This window comes from Pleurodeles waltl, chromosome 7 (genome assembly GCF_031143425.1).
Source record: "Pleurodeles waltl isolate 20211129_DDA chromosome 7, aPleWal1.hap1.20221129, whole genome shotgun sequence".
In the NCBI taxonomy this organism is placed as follows: domain Eukaryota; kingdom Metazoa; phylum Chordata; class Amphibia; order Caudata; family Salamandridae; genus Pleurodeles; species Pleurodeles waltl.
In genome coordinates, this window is record NC_090446.1 from 1,066,501,316 (window position 1) to 1,066,519,381 (window position 18,066).

At 44.2% G+C, this 18,066-nt stretch overlaps 1 protein-coding gene across 4 annotated transcripts in view; it reads right to left on the bottom strand.

Moving 5' to 3' along the window:
• Window positions 1–1,809: 1,809 nt before the first annotated feature.
• The window catches only part of RAB11FIP4 (RAB11 family interacting protein 4), a 1,128,176-nt gene continuing 1,111,919 nt past the window's right edge, over window positions 1,810–18,066 (bottom strand). For all 4 annotated transcript variants that reach the window (XM_069200002.1, XM_069200003.1, XM_069200004.1 and 1 more), the window contains 2 exons: window positions 15,718–15,861; window positions 1,810–6,846 (listed from right to left, as the gene is read on the bottom strand). In XM_069200002.1, the coding sequence (XP_069056103.1) occupies window positions 6,730–6,846; window positions 15,718–15,861 (261 nt within the window). In that variant the 3' untranslated portion in view covers window positions 1,810–6,729. The remainder of the gene's footprint in view (window positions 6,847–15,717; window positions 15,862–18,066) is intronic.

Sequence of the window (18,066 nt, forward strand, 5' to 3'; positions counted from 1 at the left end):
CTATTATGTTAGCCCATATACACAGCAATAACAGGAGAAATAGAGTAGGCATCCTTTGAATTCTACAGGTCACCTCTACGTGCAAATTAACTTTAAAAACACATTGTCTATCAAATAGCGAAATGTCCCTTAATTTTGCTTGTAGCACATTTAATTTTGGGAAAATCCAAACACCAGATGGAATGCTTATAGGCTCTCAGTGTGTTTGGACAATACCTGTTTTATAATAAAACAGATTACAAAAACCTATAGAATATATTCGTTTTTTATCATCTCAATACTTCTCTCTGAGAGCAGTTTCTTAACCACTATTATTGTTTTTGTTTTTTTTTACATTTCCTGGTGTTTAATGAAACGAATAAGAACTGAAGACCTGTAATTAAAAGTCCTCCAATGTTCACTTTAATAACCATCACAACTACAGTCAAACCTGAGGTCTGTCAAGGTATTTGTACCGTATACATCTCTCACAGATGGGCAATGTCTCAAGAATTCTGAACTTAATGCAAGTCTTATGAGGTTCTCACTGGGCTGCACCCTAAGATGATGTCCTGACGTCAGGCAAATGGAATACCGCTAGTGTCCCAGTTGTGTAATACAATGAGTGCAGTTAAGCATCAGTAGTGAAGAAAGCAATGGATAAGAAAAGGAAGGGACCTTCTGGGAAGTAATAGTCCCAGGAACTAATAATGTTACTGGTGTTGCTAAATCATTAAATACCGGTAAAGGTCACCACTGAACATTTAAAGAATACTGCAAGTCTTAGAGCAGTTTTGTGAACCTTTAATACCGAAAGAGTGCAGATCCAGGGTCTTTATTAGCTTGTCATGCTCTTCCACATATTATATGTGCAATATTTTTAATGTTATGCAAACGAAATGTGTAAACTCTGCATTTTGCTATAAATAAGGTCTATAATTGTTGTCTCAATCCAGTTAACTTCATGCCCTGCCTGCAGTGCTTAATATGTAAATAAAAACGTGCCGGTTCCCAAAGCCCTCCTCTTAAACACGCAGCTGCTGCAATTAAATGTGAGAACACAGCATACTGAGGCAGCGTAATCCTGAAGCCATCTCGGGCCTCTTCAATCCATTTAAAGCAACTTCCTGCACCTTCAGCTTATTCTAGCAGCTTTCTACTTTCTCCCTTTGTGACGCTTTTTCGTTTTTCTCTTCCTCCGTCTTTCCTATATGTGTCTTTTGCTCGCAGCAAATGCTTGAGGCAGAAGAATAAGCGCCGGCCCTCAAAAATACGTGCCATTTTAAAGCTTCAGTAAGACCAGTCTGATTTCTGTTTGAGTTGGAACTTTAGTATTGTGGGTGTGCTAAAATGCTGCTTTTTTGTGTATGTTTGGTCGTACACATGTTATTAGTTAAATTATGTATGCTATAAAGTAAAAACATCTGTTTTGTTCCATCATCCTCTCTCGTATTGTAAACGACGCCGCATTCTAACTCAAGAACCACCAGGCCTGAATAGTCACAAATTGGTATTGTGTTTGGACAATACATGTTTCTGAAGTTAGTTAGCACTGCGCAGCCAGGTGCTTTCTGGCAGATACCATTTTGTTTTTCTCTGTGTTGTGAGTATGTAGTTACGTGCATTATACCAGTGTAGAACAATGATTTTCCACAGTTCTCCCATTTTTGTAGAAAGTCATTTTGAGCTCACAAAAGACACTCGCAATGGCAGAATAAATAACCCATGACAATTGAAGCAACAGATTAAAGTGTCTTATTTCACTTTCAAGGAAATACACCAGAGATGCCATTTTATCAAACACGCTTCTAAAAATCAATACAGAACCTCTAATGTGAATCATCTGCTATTCTTTTTATGACATGTTGATAATGTTTTGCAGAACAAAAACGCACAATCTTGACCTTTGTATAAAATGACAGAGCTTTTTTACACAGCTATGTGGCACATGGAATACAAATATCATCTATTTTATGTACATATGTACAGCTCATGAAAAACACAGTACATACTTTCAATGAAAATATACAAAAATGCACCCAAGTAGCAGAGTACGTGAAAAGTTTCTGTACAATCATGGCCTAGAGCACGAAAGGCACACACACCAATAAACAGTATTTCATGCAAAACATAAGTACAATTTGTGCAATGAAGCAAAACGACCCCACGACAATGTATAGTAGTTCTCTAAATACCTTTTCAGTACTTAAACATACTGTAAGTGCAAACATGTACTGCTCCTGTAGCTTGACATACAGAGGGGTCACACTGGGAGAAGTCGAAGACAGTACATGAAAGCAACCTATTCTGATGATGCAAGCAATGACACTTTTAAATATTGAAAAACAACAAAAACTGTGCCCCCCTCCCCGACCCACACAAAATTTCACTTTAGCAACTGATTTTAAGAAATCCAGTTTATCAACACGTATTTACATTATATTTCAAGTTTTCAAGGAAAGACTTTTTCAAGTTGACCTGTTGATGTGAATGTTTGCATTTTTAGAGTTTTGGGAGTCATGGACACTCCTGAAGGCCTTTTGTATTTGCTACCAATTAAAAGCTCATCTCCCCCAGGGAGGACTGGGGAAGGGTACCCGAGTTGTTCGATTCATAAGAAGCTTATTTTAAGGAGTGGGTCACTGTGCTTTTTACAGTGAACCAGGAGCGCAATGCAGGCCTCTGCGGAACAGAGAGAGCCCATTTCACCCAAAATAGTCAATAAATATTTGTTAAACATGGGAGACTCTGGGGACCCTCTTCACATGCTGCAAGAAGGGCCCCATCATTTTACAGTATGCCACATAGGCGAACCCACCAGCCTGGAGAAGTCAGGGCAAGATATCTACTGCCAGTCAGAAAAGTGGATTTCAATTTGCACCAATTCCCTTTTTATTTGCAGACTTGAACCTGGATGCCACAGGCAGCTCAGAAGGTGTATTCACCAAGATCAGTTCATTGTTCTAACCCAACGTCCACTGCGGCGCCATTCCACGGGTCACACCAGTAGTCCAATCCGGCCGTTCACAACAGAGAGAATATAAAAGTACGGATGCCCCCATTTAATAATAAGAAATATCAAAAGGTAAAGTGACGTATAAATAGCTTAGGGTTATGAATAAATACATCGTGTGACAGAAGGCAAACGTCATCAGCATTCTTAAAGCTACACTACGTCCTGGGTTACTTATTAAGTGTGATGTGAACTCGCTGAACACTGCTGCGCAAGCATGTACGCTAGACCGAGAACCTCCAAACATCACAACCTGCGCTTTACAGCCTACTCGTCTTCTATGGTCCCTTCAATATTTGTCTGAGTATATGTTGTGTATTTAAACCAAATACTTTCCAATATTTATTTATGGTCATAAAGTGGGGGCAACCTAATTTTTTTTTAAAGCAACATTATCTAGGCACATGCGTGCTACAAACTGATGTAGGCGAAAAGAACCACGCCAGGCCAATATACTGCCAACAATTGAGATGTCCCATCCTCAAAAGCATCTGTCGCAATGTCTTCGTGCGGAAAATATTTACCTTTATCATATCCATAATACACAGTACAAATGTCATTTTTTTTATGTCGCCCTATCCTGGCATTCACTTTTCAGTGTGCGAATTGTCAAGGGTATGTACTACAGCATTTGAAAAGGTTGTTTCATACGGGTAGGTTTCTTTATTTTACGTCAGGTGTTTCCGTTTTGCACCATAAACATAAACCTACTGGAGTGAGTTACTAACCGCTCACGCCGTTAAGCAAATGATGATGTCTGCTAAAAACAGTTTTACAAATGATCCACAGCATCGAGTGAAGCAGAAACACATTGTTCTCTTGGGTATTTAGTACATGCAGATGGCCAAGATACAATGTGCCATGTTTAGCTAAATGGATTCCTTTGACACTGATGAACCCGGAGGCGCCCAGTTTGTGCACGAGTGGAGGAGAGCTCACTTCAGGCGAGTGTGGCTCCACCTTAGAAGTGAGACACCACCTCAGTCGCGAACTCTCTGCAACAACACCTTAGTCTAGCCAGTGTGTAACTGCATGCACCAAATATTCACACTGTATCAGCAAGACGAATGCCATGTGCTACATGCACACATGGTCACTCAAAACAGCTACCAGGCCTTCCAGCCAACATTAAAAACATAAATAAGAGGAAAAGCATACCTTTTCTATGTATTACAATTCAGATTTTCATAACGAAAATAAATGAAAAGGCAGCATGTTGCAAACTTTGTGTTGTGCATGTTTTTCATCGAAGACTGCTGCTAAACATGCGTGCAAGAAAAAATGTCCTCTTCTGTAGGTTTCTACTCGTGTGGAGTGGGTCAGCAATACATTTGCTACCAGGGCAAATTACATCCTTCTTCCATACTTATGTTTGATTTACTTATCTTGACTTATGTCACCTCGCTGCTGTCACTAAAGAGTTTAATGCATCTAATTCCTCTGACGAGAACATTTCTGATGATTTAAAATTAAGATTACAGGCACAAGCTACACAATGAGCTGCTTCTTCCCAATCTGCAAAACTGGCAGCACGATATAGTTAATGGTTTCACAACACTGAATGTTGAATTAATGGCAGCTCAGTAAGGTATCCCACACGAACCAAAAACGTTCCCTTTTGCCTGTAGACGCTGGGCACAAATACAACTGCAACTCGCAGGTTTCGATGGCAGAAAGACAATATTTAGAGATCCTTCTACTTTTATTATATGCTGATATTCAGGCACTGGAAATCAGTGTTTGCATGGCAACGGAGACCAAAGGAAATGTGCAGGTCGAGCTGTTAAATGGACGGTTTAACAAAATATTGTATTTTAACTATGTCTACATCCAGAAGATTTTACACTGTTCGGGAATTACACAATGATGGTCAGTGTAACGCCCAAGCTCTGCTCCTGGAGTGCATCACATGCTGCACTAGTGCACACGTCCGTACTGAAGGCAATGTGTAAGGCAAGTGTTTAAGAATAGCACATTGGAATAAAGACCCTTTCCACCTAAAGTCTAAAGTTGAGGATACAGCTTACATTTTAAAGCAATGTATTTGCTAAAGCTGCCCATATCTTAAGTCTCATACCTCAGCTTAAGTTAAATGTGCCTTTGGTATTCATCAAGAGTTGTACTGCATTTCCTCACCCTAAATGCAAATGAGGTGTTCCTCCTAAAAGAAGACTGGAGTGAGTGTGGAGTTAGGCTGGGGAAGTTTCCCAAAGAGACACATATTTTATGGGATAGAGAAAAGCAAGGATTACTCGACTTTGGAAAATAAGTGCAAATGCACATTTCACCTAATCTTAACCCGTGGTTTGTCATTCTGCCGGCAGTCACTGGAGTATGACTGGGGGGAATGAGCAGTGTGCCAGAAATCTCTATGGTTCATAGGATACTGAGCCTACACTTAGGGATATTTGGGAACCCCAAAAACTAATACATCTCGGAAAATCCTACGTGGAAGCCTACACTATGTAGACTATTCTTTTTAAAATCAGACCAACTGTGTCTAAAAATATTGAAACAATGGAAAAGCATAGATTCAGATGAAGTAAGTATATATATTTATACATTTTTTACAAATAACTGAATTTGTGTCGTGTCCCAGAAACGCCATATTAAGACTGAGAGGTACTCAGTGCTTCAGTTAACTTTAATGGGGAATGTCAGACAGACGCCATGCCTACAATGATGGACGTCACTGAACTTACCCAACAAAAAAATAGAAGTCAACAATCAGATGAGGTGCAAGATGAAACAGTGCTAGTTTACACGTTTCAGTTCTTTCATCACAGTGGAATTCAAAGCAAACAATGGGATTTGGAGAAGTCTAACTCTAAGCGCAAGGAGTGGAGGAAGAGACCTGGGGAGATACTGAATGAGAAGACAAGCACGATTGCCAGTTGACATACACTTCTGAGACTTCAAACCTGGAAGTCATAATTCTCTGTTAAGATGTTTGTGGCTTTTATTTTCGGAATTACAAACACCCATAAAAGGCTTAACAGGAGGATTGGTGGTACTCAGTTGTGAGTTTCCTCTCGTATAAAACATTTACGAGAACACTTCTGATCTGCATGAGGCTACAATAAGCAAACGGGGGGTATTGCTCACATGTACACTGTGGATGTAAATGTCTTTTCCTCCAATTGGCCTGTTTTTTTCACTCAAACACACCTTTGACAAAGCGATTTCAGAACCTTTGCTTCCAACACTTTTTTGAGCTCTAAGTAGAATGCATTTAAGAGAATGGTCCAGGATGCAACTTCAATTTTATAGTAGAGTACGTGTTCTAAGCACCATTTTCTAGTAACTTAGAAGACAGGAATGTTTTTATTGGAGTATTTTCCAGTATTGTTTTTTTACTTTTACAACCAGAGGTAGTGATTTTCATCCAGTATCTAAAACATTATGTTCCAGTTATCCCCTCCTTATATCTCTCTCTCTCTATATATATATATTTTGTATACAGTAACACATTGTTTTCACAGTCAATGAAAGTGCATGAGAATAGCTATTTGAAAGCAAAGTGTATGGTTCACAGAAGGATTCCTACCTATCTGAGTACGAATAACCTTACACAAGGGCAGAGCACCGGATACACCCAGGTGCCCAGTCACATATACTATAGTATACAAATAATATTATTTTCCAGAACTTGAGTGATTCCTAGATCCAGTTGGACGTGCAGTTATAAGGCTGCTGTGATTAGCTTCGATGCCCTACAATGTTAATTCAATCAGTGATTAAGTTTTAATTTCCAGGATAGATGGGTTATGGTCCAGGATTGCCAGGATAATCTTGTCCATGTACTGTCGCAATCTGAGATTGATCTCCTCCTGCTCCTTTAGGGCTTCCATGAGCTGAGAATAGAGAAGGGAGATGATTAATGGAGTAATTATGTTTGTCATATATAGAGTTCTTCCCTGTCTTGCCCAGTGTTACCAATACCACCACCAGGCAAAAACACACGGACACATACTGTACGTAAATGTAAACAATTATACATTCTGAATTAAAATCATCCACTTCAGTTTTGGCACTAGCTAGGCGGAATAGATTTCACACACATGCAGGCATGCTGTGTCAATATGTTCACCCTCCCAGGCATATGCTGACTGTAAGCATCTAGGGTACAATTCCAGGAAGACATTTTTGCTTAAACTAACAAGCCATGCATAGAAGAGAAAATTGCACGTTTTCAGCAGTAGTTAAAATAAATGTCTCTTATTAAGGGTGGAGAAAGGAAAAGGTTGGCTGAAATCGCTGAGTTTATGATATGCCTCTGCACGAGGTCAAAGAACTGCATGAATACAGGGGTGGAAAATCAAAAGTCATGCATGTCTCCAGTGGTAATTACGTGTAAGACACGTCGAGAAATGAGCATGGATGTAGTATATGTGGTGAGGGGACAAGGCAAATGTTTGCCATCAAACGTGGATTAAGGACGGCATGTCTATATAGCTGGACAAAGGAAGACATGCCTCTAAAGGCGAGAAAATATATAGCATGAATTTAGATGACTTGAGTGCACAGGAGTGCTGTCCAATGTGGTCAAAGAAAATCAATACCTCCAGAAATGGGCAAAGGAAGACGTGGTTCCAAAGGCAAATAAACATCATCATACTTTGGTAGGACATAGAAGGGCCTGCACGTCTCTGCAGGTCGCTAACAGAAAGCTTTTAAAAATGGGTGAAGTTATGGTATGCCACCAATTGTTGTCAAAGCAAAAGCATGCCAGAAGATGGTTAAGAGGCATGGCTCTAGAGGCGATTAGCACATAAACATGCCTCCAAAGGAGAACCAAGGAAAAACGCAGTGCTCTGTAAAGTGAGCAGAGGTAGGCTACACGTCGTTCACCATAGGTTTACCATAGATTTTCACTCTGTCCAAAGCAATTCGCCACAGTCAAGACTTTCCTATTCCCATGAGTTTATACAAATAAATTATGTGGTTTCCTTTACTTTTTTAGTATTTAGTCTCTGTTTTGCAGGAACTCTCCCTTGCATGGCCACGTTAGGAATAAGTTTACCTGTGAGTATTAAATCATGCCAAAATGCTACGCAAATGTGAAATAGTGCACACGTTTTGTTTTAGAGCATGTCTTTGAAGCCTGTGGAATTGCGGATAATCTAATAAGTGAAGCACCTTTAAAATCGCTGCAGGCATGGAAAATATTCATTGACATCAATGTAAAGGTAATAATAACAGCGTCAGAAGAAAATGAGGGGTATGATGTGAAGGGCAAGACAGTGTTCGTCAGTCCTATATCACAACATACATTAGTTAACATAAAAGGAAATCCAGACATTTTAGCTGCACGTAGCAGCTGATGCTTGGTCGTTCTAACAGCGGACTGCAGCTTGTAAGTAATGAAGCTTGTAAATGCAGCAAAATTATTACATATATTAATTTACGTTTGCAAAGAACAAAAGGCATATTGAAGGTGAGGGCTGGTCGTTAAGGAAACAGCAACGTTCACTATAGTCCTTTGTCTCTGAAAGGCTTATCCGATAGAGACTTCTAGTTGCAGATTCCTTACCTTAGAATTTCCCGCAGGCGTCAGTCTGGATCCAGAGATTTTTGTCGAGTATTACCCCTACGTGCCTTTAGGTGGTGCAGGTCGACTCGGTGTCCATCATCGGCATTGTGTTTGCTGGATATGACATAGTGGGACCTATATAGACGCCACCCCAGCGCGCTGACGTCAGTTCTTTTCGTTCCGTGCCAGCCTATGCGCAGATCCGAAGAAGAGCTACCCCTACAGTCACTTTTTGGCTGGGCTTTTCAACTTTTGTCGAAATATTTTTTTGTTCTGGTACGTCGAAATGTTGTCACCGAAGACCAGATTTAAGTCTTGTGACTCCTGTCACCAGGTGATGTCCGTGATGGATTTGCACCTTGTGAATCTTTGGTGTTTGGAGGGCGACCACAGTCCGAAGTCATGCTCCGAGTACCAGGCCATAAGCCCGAAGGCTTTTTGGGAGCGGTCCCTAAAGCTTCTTGCTGCCTGGCGCTCGGCTCCATGTCGCTCCTGGTCTTGGTCGAGAGGAAGGTCCAGAGACTGCTCGTGGAGCCCACACTCTTCATCGTTCTAATCTTAGTCCTTGGAACGTTCGTAGGCACAAGAAGAAGTCGAAAAAGAGCAAGCGTTCTTTGACTTCAGCCTGTCGGTCAGATGACGCAATGCAGGAAAAGGAGTGTTGTCGCTCTAGGCCTCCATCCTCAGAGCCTACTTCTGGGTAGGTTCTGCACCTCCTCGTGTTTCTGGGAGCCGGAGCCACCCATGCTCAATTGCATGAATTGTACGAGGCATTGCGCCTCACCTTTGGGCAGCCTGTCCCTGCCAGAGCACGTTCGGGCCCCACAGGGTCAGCAGAGGCCCCCCTGGATTCCATGCCAGTGGCGGCTTTGGATCCAGAGTGCACCCAGGGTTCCATTTCCGGATCCAAACTGGCATTGGTTGTGCCACCATGACCTTCTCTGACAACGGTTCAGAAGTTGAGGCTCCTGAAGTCACCCGGGCCAGTGGGCAGTTTCAATTCCATATTCATTACTGACTCCGACATGGAGCCGGACCAGTGTTGCTCTACGCTGATTCCGACTTCAACTGGGAGTTTGCTCCCTAGGTCAGACCCTGATGATTATTCTTACGGGTACGGGTACAGTGAGAGAATGGAGGGGTCGCTGGACCCTTTAGAATACCAGCTTGATGACCCCATGGACTGGGCTCAGGACCTGGGTGTAGCCAGTGGTCTGGACACTTCACCCAATGCTGCCATGCTTTCTCCCCCTACCGTGGCTACTGGCTACGGAGGAAGGAGCTTCTTATTCAATGGTGGTGAGGAGAGAGACTGAGGTCTTGGGCCTCGAGCTGTCTTCAGTGACCATTACAACTAACCTCCTGCCTGAGATGATTCAGGTTGGGGCTTTCTATTCTGAACCCCTTTTGCCTTTTAATAAAGCCCTGGAAACTTGGTCCAAACCCAGCACAGGGGCTCCTGTTAATAGGACAATCGCCTGCCACCACAGACCAGCACCTAATGACCCAGTGTTCCTGATGCAACACTCCACCCAAGAGAGCTTGGCTATCCAGGCCTCTACATCCTCAGGCTCATTCCATTCTGCACACTGCAGATAGGGAATCCAAAAGACTGGATCAGCTTGGGAAAATGTTTTCCTCCTCCAGTTTGGCATTGCGGTCCATGAACACTGCATGTCTTTTGGGCCGTTACACCCATACTTTATGGGACATGGTTACACTGGTGCTTCCAGAGGTTTCGGAGAAGGCCCGGGCCATTCTCTCTCAGGCTGTTGCTGACGTGAGAGATGCAGCGAAGTTCACGACACGATGTGGACTGGATATGACTGACTCACTAGGTAGATAGGTTGCATTGATGGTTCCCTGGAGGTGCCACGCTTGGTTGAGGACCTCTGGCTTTTTGGGGGATGTCCAAGCGTGCTTATGGACATGCTCTACAATGGCACCCATCTCTTTGGTGACAAAGCAGACTCGGCACTTGAGCGCTTTAAGGAGTCCAGGGCTATGGGCCCATCCTTGGGCCTCGCAGCTGCCCCTTGCCCCCCTCAGTCTGCTTTTTGCCCCTTCCGTTGCTCCAGAAGGGGCACCCAACGATGTCCCTTTCCATCCAGCCACCGTGCTGCACATGCTGCCCAGCCTCTGCGTGGCCAGGGATGTGGGATCCAACGTCATAATGGATCCAGGGACCAGTGGTCTGTCCAGTATACCATCCCTCCTGCTTCAGCCTCCAAACCTTCCTAGCCTGGAGCTTCCCCATTAGGGACCAGTTGGGGGCAGAATTCACCATCACTGGCAATCCATCATGCCAGACAGGTGGGTTTTGCAAATAGTTGGAAGATGCTATTCCCTCAGCTACAAGACTAGCCCTCCACCCATGCCACCACCTTACAATCAGATGATGGACGATTACCTGGCACTTCTCTGTGAGGAAGTTATAGCTCTTTTGGCCAAGGGAGCATAGGGTCCCTGTGCCAGAAGTAGATCGTGGTTGTTACTCCCACTACTTTCTGGTGCCCAAAAAAGATAAGGGTCCCTTCCCTATCTTAGCTCTCCAGTCCCTCAATCGCTTCCTCAAGAAGAAGAAGTTTAAAATGCTCACTCTGGCTCAGGTTCCTATCTGCCCTGGAAGCAGGAGACTGGATGGTAGCACTGGACTTGCAGAACGCATATTTCCATATTTCCGTCCTGCCTACCCACAGACGTTACTTGCGTTTCACGGTAGGCTACACGCATTTTCAGTTTACAGTGCTCCCCTTTGGCCTTATCAGTGCCCCTCAAATGTTCACAAAAGTGATGGCGGTGGTTGCAGCTCATCTGCACAGGTCAGGGGTTTCAGTCTTCCCCTACCCTGAAGACTAGCTGTTGAAGACATGCTCACCCCAGGCTGTTGTCGCCCACCTCCAGACTACGGCGGACCTTCTGCATTCACTGAGATTCACTATAAATGTGCCAAAGTCACACCTGCCTCCCTCTCAGATGCCCCCTTTCATCTGAGATGTTGTGGACACAGTGCAGTTTTGGACCTATCCTCCCAGCAAGTCCAGGATATTCAGGCTATGATACTGATGTTTCAGCCTCTGTCCTGGATTTCGGTGTGAGTGACTAGAGGCTGTTGGGCCTGATTGTCTCCTATATCCTGCTGGTGACTCAAGCCAGATGGCATATGCGGGTCTGCAGTGAGACTTGAAGTTCCAGTGGGTGCAGCATCAGGGGAATGTCTCCAACATAGTCCAGATCTTGGAGGGAACTGTGCAAGATCTGCAGTGGTGGCTTTAGAACCACGATTGGGTCAAAGGCAGATCCTTCTCCCTTCCCCAACAGGATCTAACACTAGTGACAGATGCGTCACTCCTGGGATGGGACGGCCACAAGGGAGAGGCAGAGATCAGAGGCATCTGGTCTCTGGTTGGAGTACATGCTCCATATAAATCTTTTGGAGCTCAGGGCGATCAGGCTAGCATTGAAAGCATTCTTTCCCTCTTTCAAGGGAAAGTGGTGTAGGCATTCATGGACAACACCACCGCCATGTGGTACTACAACAAGCAGGGAAGGGTGGGGTCATAGACTCTTTGTAAAGAGGATCGCACCTCTGGACATAGCTAGAGCATCAGGGCATATTCCTGGTGGTTCAACATCTGGTTGGATCTTTGAAGGCCAGAGCGGACAAACTCAGCCATCAATGCCTGGTCGATCACAAATGGCGTCTCCTTACTGAGATCGCCGAAGGTCTCTTTCAGCAGTGGGGAGAGCCTTGCTTAGATCCGTTTGCCTCCAAAGAGAACGCACAATGTCAGTTGTTTGGCACGTTTAAATTTTAAAGATGGCACTTGCTCGACAACGCTTTTCATCTCAAGTGAAACTGAGGCTGCCTTTACGCCAATACCACTTCTGCCCAAATTTATGAAGAACGACTGGGCCCAAGTAATTCTTGTGGCTCCAGACTGAGCATGAAGATTTTGTTATCCCATTCAGCATGGCCATCGATCCTCCAATTAGACTGCTCCTTCGGGAGGATCTTCTGTCGCAGCAGCAGGGGACGGTTCTCAACGCAAACCTGTCCAGTCTCTGCCTTCTTGGGTAGGGATTGAGAAGCAACAGTTGCCAGCTTTTGACCTTCCTCCAGAAGTCTGTAACTTTATCTTGGCAGCTAGGCGTCCCTCCACCAGGTATATGCCTGTCATTGGAACAAATCTGTGGCATGTTGCACAGACAAGCCTGTTGACCCCTCTCTCTGCTCCTCTATCAGAGGCCCTCTTGATTGTTTTTTCTGTAGCTCAGCAGGTCTCTGCTTTGGGCACCCTTAAGGGTTACTTGTCTGCTATCTCTGCTTTCCTGAGATTACATGACCAACCCTCCTTGTTCAGATCTCCTATTGTTGTAGATTCCTGAAGGGTCTTATCCATATGTTTCCTTCTTCACCGTTCATAATGCCCCAATGGGATTTGAACTTGGTTCTTACTTTTCTCATGTGTGTTCCTTTCATGACACTTCATAACTGTCCACTTAGGTTTCTTACTCTAAAAACAGCCTTCCTTGTAGCCATCACTTCTGCCCACAGGGTCAGTGAGCTATAGGCTCTTTCATCAAAGCCACCCTTTATTTCCATCTATCCTGACAAGGTGGTGCTTCATACCATGTCTTCCTTTTTACCAAGAGTGGTCACACCCTTTCAAGTAGGTCAATCCATCACCTTGCCAATTTTTTACGCGTCTCCATGTCCTTCAAGGTAAGCGAAGAGACTCCACCACCTGTCCCCAAAAGAGTGTTGGCGTTCTATCTTGATCGTTCTAAAGTGTTCCAGGTGGATGATCAACTGTTTGGGGGTTATGTGGGTGCGAAGAAAGGTTGGCAGTGCAGAAGAGGACCATCTCCAGATCCGTTGTTCTCTGCATTAAAATGTGCTATGCATTGGCTAAGAAGCAACCCCCTGTAGTGTTTACGTGCTCACTCCACCAGAACAACAGCTGCAACCACTGTGTTAGCACATGGAGTTCCAGTCCTGGATATTTGCCAGGCAGCAACATGGGCATCATCGCACACGTTCACCAAAGACTACTGTCTGGATAGTCAGATCCGAAGGGACGGGTACTTTGCCTGTTCGGTCCTGCAGGACTTCCTAGTATCATCTTTGTTCACAGACCCACCTCCAGGGATGGTATTGCTTGGGTATCTATTCTAAGGTAAGGAATTTGCAACTAGAGGTCTCTGTCAGATGAAGAAGTTACTTACCATTGGTAACAAATTATCTGGTAGGGACATATTCTAGCTGCAGATTCCTTCTCGACCCACCCATCCTCCCTGCTCTGCGAACTGATTTCTAGGGACAGGGACTTCCCTTTCAGGGTCCTAGTTCTGATGCATCAGTGTTTTTCATGGCTCTGCGCTTCTGGCATGGAAAGTCGTGAATTAAAACTGACATCAGCGTGTCGGGGTGGCGCCTACAGAGGACCCACAATGTCATATCCGACAAACACAACACCAATGACCCACGCCCTCGTCACGAGCCGCCTGGACTACGGCAACACACTATACGCAGGAACCACCGCTAAACTCCAGAAACGTCTGCAACGAATTCAAAACGCCTCCGCCCGCCTCATCCTCAACATACCCCGCAACAGCCACATCTCCGCCCACCTGAGACACCTGCACTGGCTTCCCGTCAACAAAAGGATCACCTTCCGACTCCTCACCCACGCACACAAAGCCCTCCACAACAAGGGACCCGAACTCCTCAACCGCCGCCTCAGCTTCTACACTCCCACCCGTCCTCTTCGCTCCGCCAACCTCGCTCTCGCCGCCGTCCCTCGCATCGGCCGCACCACGGCGGGTGGGAGGTCCTTCTCCTACCTGGCGGCCAAGACATGGAACTCCCTCCCCACCATCCTCAGGACCACCCAGGACCACTCCGCTTTCCGGAGACTACTCAAGACCTGGCTCTTCGAGCAGCAGTAACCCCTCCCCCCTAGCGCCTTGAGACCCGCACGGGTGAGTAGCGCGCTTTATAAATATTTATGATTTGATTTGATTTGATTTGACAGACGCGGAGTTGACCAATGCCACCTAACAGCGCGCAGGGGTACTGCTCGAGAAAAATCTCTGGATCCAGACTGATGCTTGGGGGAAATTCTAAGGTCAATTAGAATAAGTCACTGCCAGATACTTTGTTACAGAAGGCAAGTAACTTGTTTGTTGAGATGATTTATCTACCAAGCAAAAAGAAGAAGGTGATAGATGGAATGCTTGAATTAATCTGTCACTGGCAAACGTTCTGGCCGCATCCCAATCCATAGTTTTTTTGCCCACCATGTCACCTCAGTTTGGACCCAGCCATATGCAAATTAGTCTTGACCCTGCTCCTCATGGGAACAGTCCAGACTGAACTGACAGGCCAGGCCCTCCCTGAACCTGAACACAAGCAACCTAGGACTAGTTGTGCCCTAGTTAGGGATCTTCAGCCAGCTTGATGCCAGTGGCACAGTGAGCCCGGGACCCTCGTCTGGGCATACCTAGGGCAATCAGGGCAGCAAATGCAAATAGAACAAGGTGATGGATGGAATGCTTGAATTAATCTCAACTCCTGGCAATTGTTCCTGCCGCAATCCCAATCCATCATTTTTTGCCAACCATGCCACCTGTTTAGACCCAGCCATTTGCCCCATATGCAAATTAGTCTTGACCCTGCTCCTCATGGGAACAACCCAGACCGAACTGCCAGGCCTGTTCCTTTCTCAACCGGAACACAAGCAACCTAGGACTGATTCCCCCTCTAGTTCAACCAGGTACAGCTTGGTTCCAGTGGCACTTACTTACCAAGCATTTACTTGAGACACATTTGGGCCTCTATGACATACAACTGCATTTATCCCAGTCCTATACGCCTTTCATATGCACTGACATGTCTGGAGCCCTTGCCTTTCTGGCTTCTTGCTTAGTACTTTCAGTATTAAATAATGAATTCAGATATAGCCACAAAGTCTGGAAGACATGCCCATAGTGCATATAAGTAATGCAGCAATTCAACAGTCTCCTCAAATCATAATTCAGGTCTTTACTGGGTCTAAGTCGTGCAGCGAATATTACTTACATCGGACAATCCCAAATGTGACTTAAAGTACTGTGAGCATCATTACCTATCCTGATGTTCTGCTGCTTGGCTCGCATACACTTTTTAATAATTCTGTAAAACCCATACCTCATCTCTTGATGCAGAGTCAATTTCCGCAGCCAGAGACTGGGCCTTCGTTTGTGTGGCAAAGAGATTCTTCGCTTCATAGAGGCTCAGACTCAAAATTTGTCCATTCAAGTCATCATTCTGATCCCGGAGCTTCTGGTTTTCCTGTAAAAAAAACATAATCTTATAAAATGTGAGCGGTGCCAATGGGGACTTAAAGGTGTTTCCAAGAGCCTTATTGTACATTTGATATGTTAACACTGCAAACATTTAGTCCAACCATAAGATGCACATATAATTCCAGTGTAAAGGCTCATCTCTAGTTTCCATATTATCAGAGCCTTGTGACGCATGTAGTCACCTGTATAAATGAAATGACGTAGCTGCTTAGCTGTTATTGAAGTTGATTTCTAATGGCACAATGCCTGCAGCCAGAGCCAGCAGCGAGAGTGAACAGTTGTAAACAAGAAAAAAGAGAACTACTTTTTCTTTCTTCAGAGCTGTTTTCTAAAATGAACAGCTATCAGTATAAAACATATATTTATGGCGAAAGATGCATTTTTCTAGACCATATGATATTATATGAAAGACAGATTCTCTGAATGCTTTAACAAAATCTGAGCCCAGCATTTTTTAGTCTAGCTTGATGATACTGCTCCTAATATCTTTTGTCTGATATTAACTTATTCTTGGTGTGATTAAATTCGAAATACACATTCTGTTTTTATTCTTTTAGTCTGCAATGAACATGAAAGAGCAAGACACTAATAAATGAAGTGGTTTATCAGGAATAAGCTAACCCCTGGCGGACACTAAAAAGATACTGTAAGTCACCTCGGAGTTCCATGGCTTTATAAAGGAACTGGGCCCTCAGCCGCGTTACCATACAAGGTGACGGAACTCCTCTGTGCTCTCTCTCCACACTACAACAACAGCTGGCCAGAGTTCCAAGATAGGCTTTGGGTTTTAAGAGCGTCCTGCCCTTGCTTCCCAGTCTTCCTACAGAAGGAGAGGTGTCGTAAGAATATTGATACCTGTAGTAGATGGTGCTAGTCCCATATCAGAGGGCGGGAGGAACCAGTCATTACATGCTTGACTAGTAAACACAGCTGAACTGATGAAATAAAACAGCTCTAGACATCACCTAAAAAATGAAGTCCTGGTCAATATAATGTCACTTCTGACTAGGTTACATAAGCCCCGGATTCCTTGCCACTGGTTTAGTTTCGAGATCACCGAGCCAGTGCAAGGAGATTTGTCACCCTGGACAAAATGACATCCCTCCCCTGACTGCAGGGACGCATTTGCATCTAGTAGGGACAATCTCAGTCTCCTCTTAAGGTGATGCTCCAACCTCCGAATAATAGGTTCCCCTAGAACTAAACCAGTTACTTCTCTATTTTCAAGTAAATCCATGCCCCATTATTTTCCATGTGCAGAAGTCATGGAAAGCTGGTGTTCCTAGTAAAGACGTTTTAGAAGATTCTTTTTGCATAACATAACAAAATAGCAACTGTAGTCTCTGTTAGTAGTGCTGCAGCCGTCACTAATGCTGTACTTCCGCATGATTCATTTGTTTCAGAGAACAATACCAGTATGCCCTCGATGACAGGCTGAATATCAAAAGGTGGCCCAGATGCTATCCCTCTTCGAAGAATTTAACACAATTGACTGAACTGGAGCACTTTTGTTAAATGCACCTATTTAATATGGGAGGCCACTTAAACTACTACAATCACTCATGTACTAGTGAGTTTGGAAAACATTGGTGTGAAAAGTTTTGCAGAGTTTAACAGAAGGGAGAATGCGTCCCCCGCTGTGAGCTGGTCACTGGATGCTTTATTTCCACATGTGTGGCCCGCTTCCTTAAGAAGATAACAGATGGAAGCTAGTGACCTGGCGGTGGCAATACAAAGACATCAATAATTAACACCAAGCAGTAATGTTTTACAGGAGGCATGGAATGCCACAAGCTACTATTGTAATTACAGATCGACATAATGTTAGCTTCTTCCTACACAGTGTCAGAACAGATGGAAACCAAATATGCTGCTGGAAAATGGGGAGTTCTTCCTTGTGATCAGTTAGTCAAATGTCGCCTTCGAGTGCTTTCTGACAAAGCATAACATTATTTTCATACTAATCAGCATTAAGCATCAGATGCAATGTTTCATATACTCCTGCAAAAGAAACATAACATACCTTAAGACCCTCGCGAGCCACAAACATGCCATTTGAGTTTTCAGATTCTCTCGGGGGAAGGCCTACTTTCAAGATTTAACACAGCGAAAACAATCTCAGAACTATATCAAGATGTCATTCTCGAAGTAACTTTTCAGCTAAAGACAGATAACTCGCAAACATGTCGTT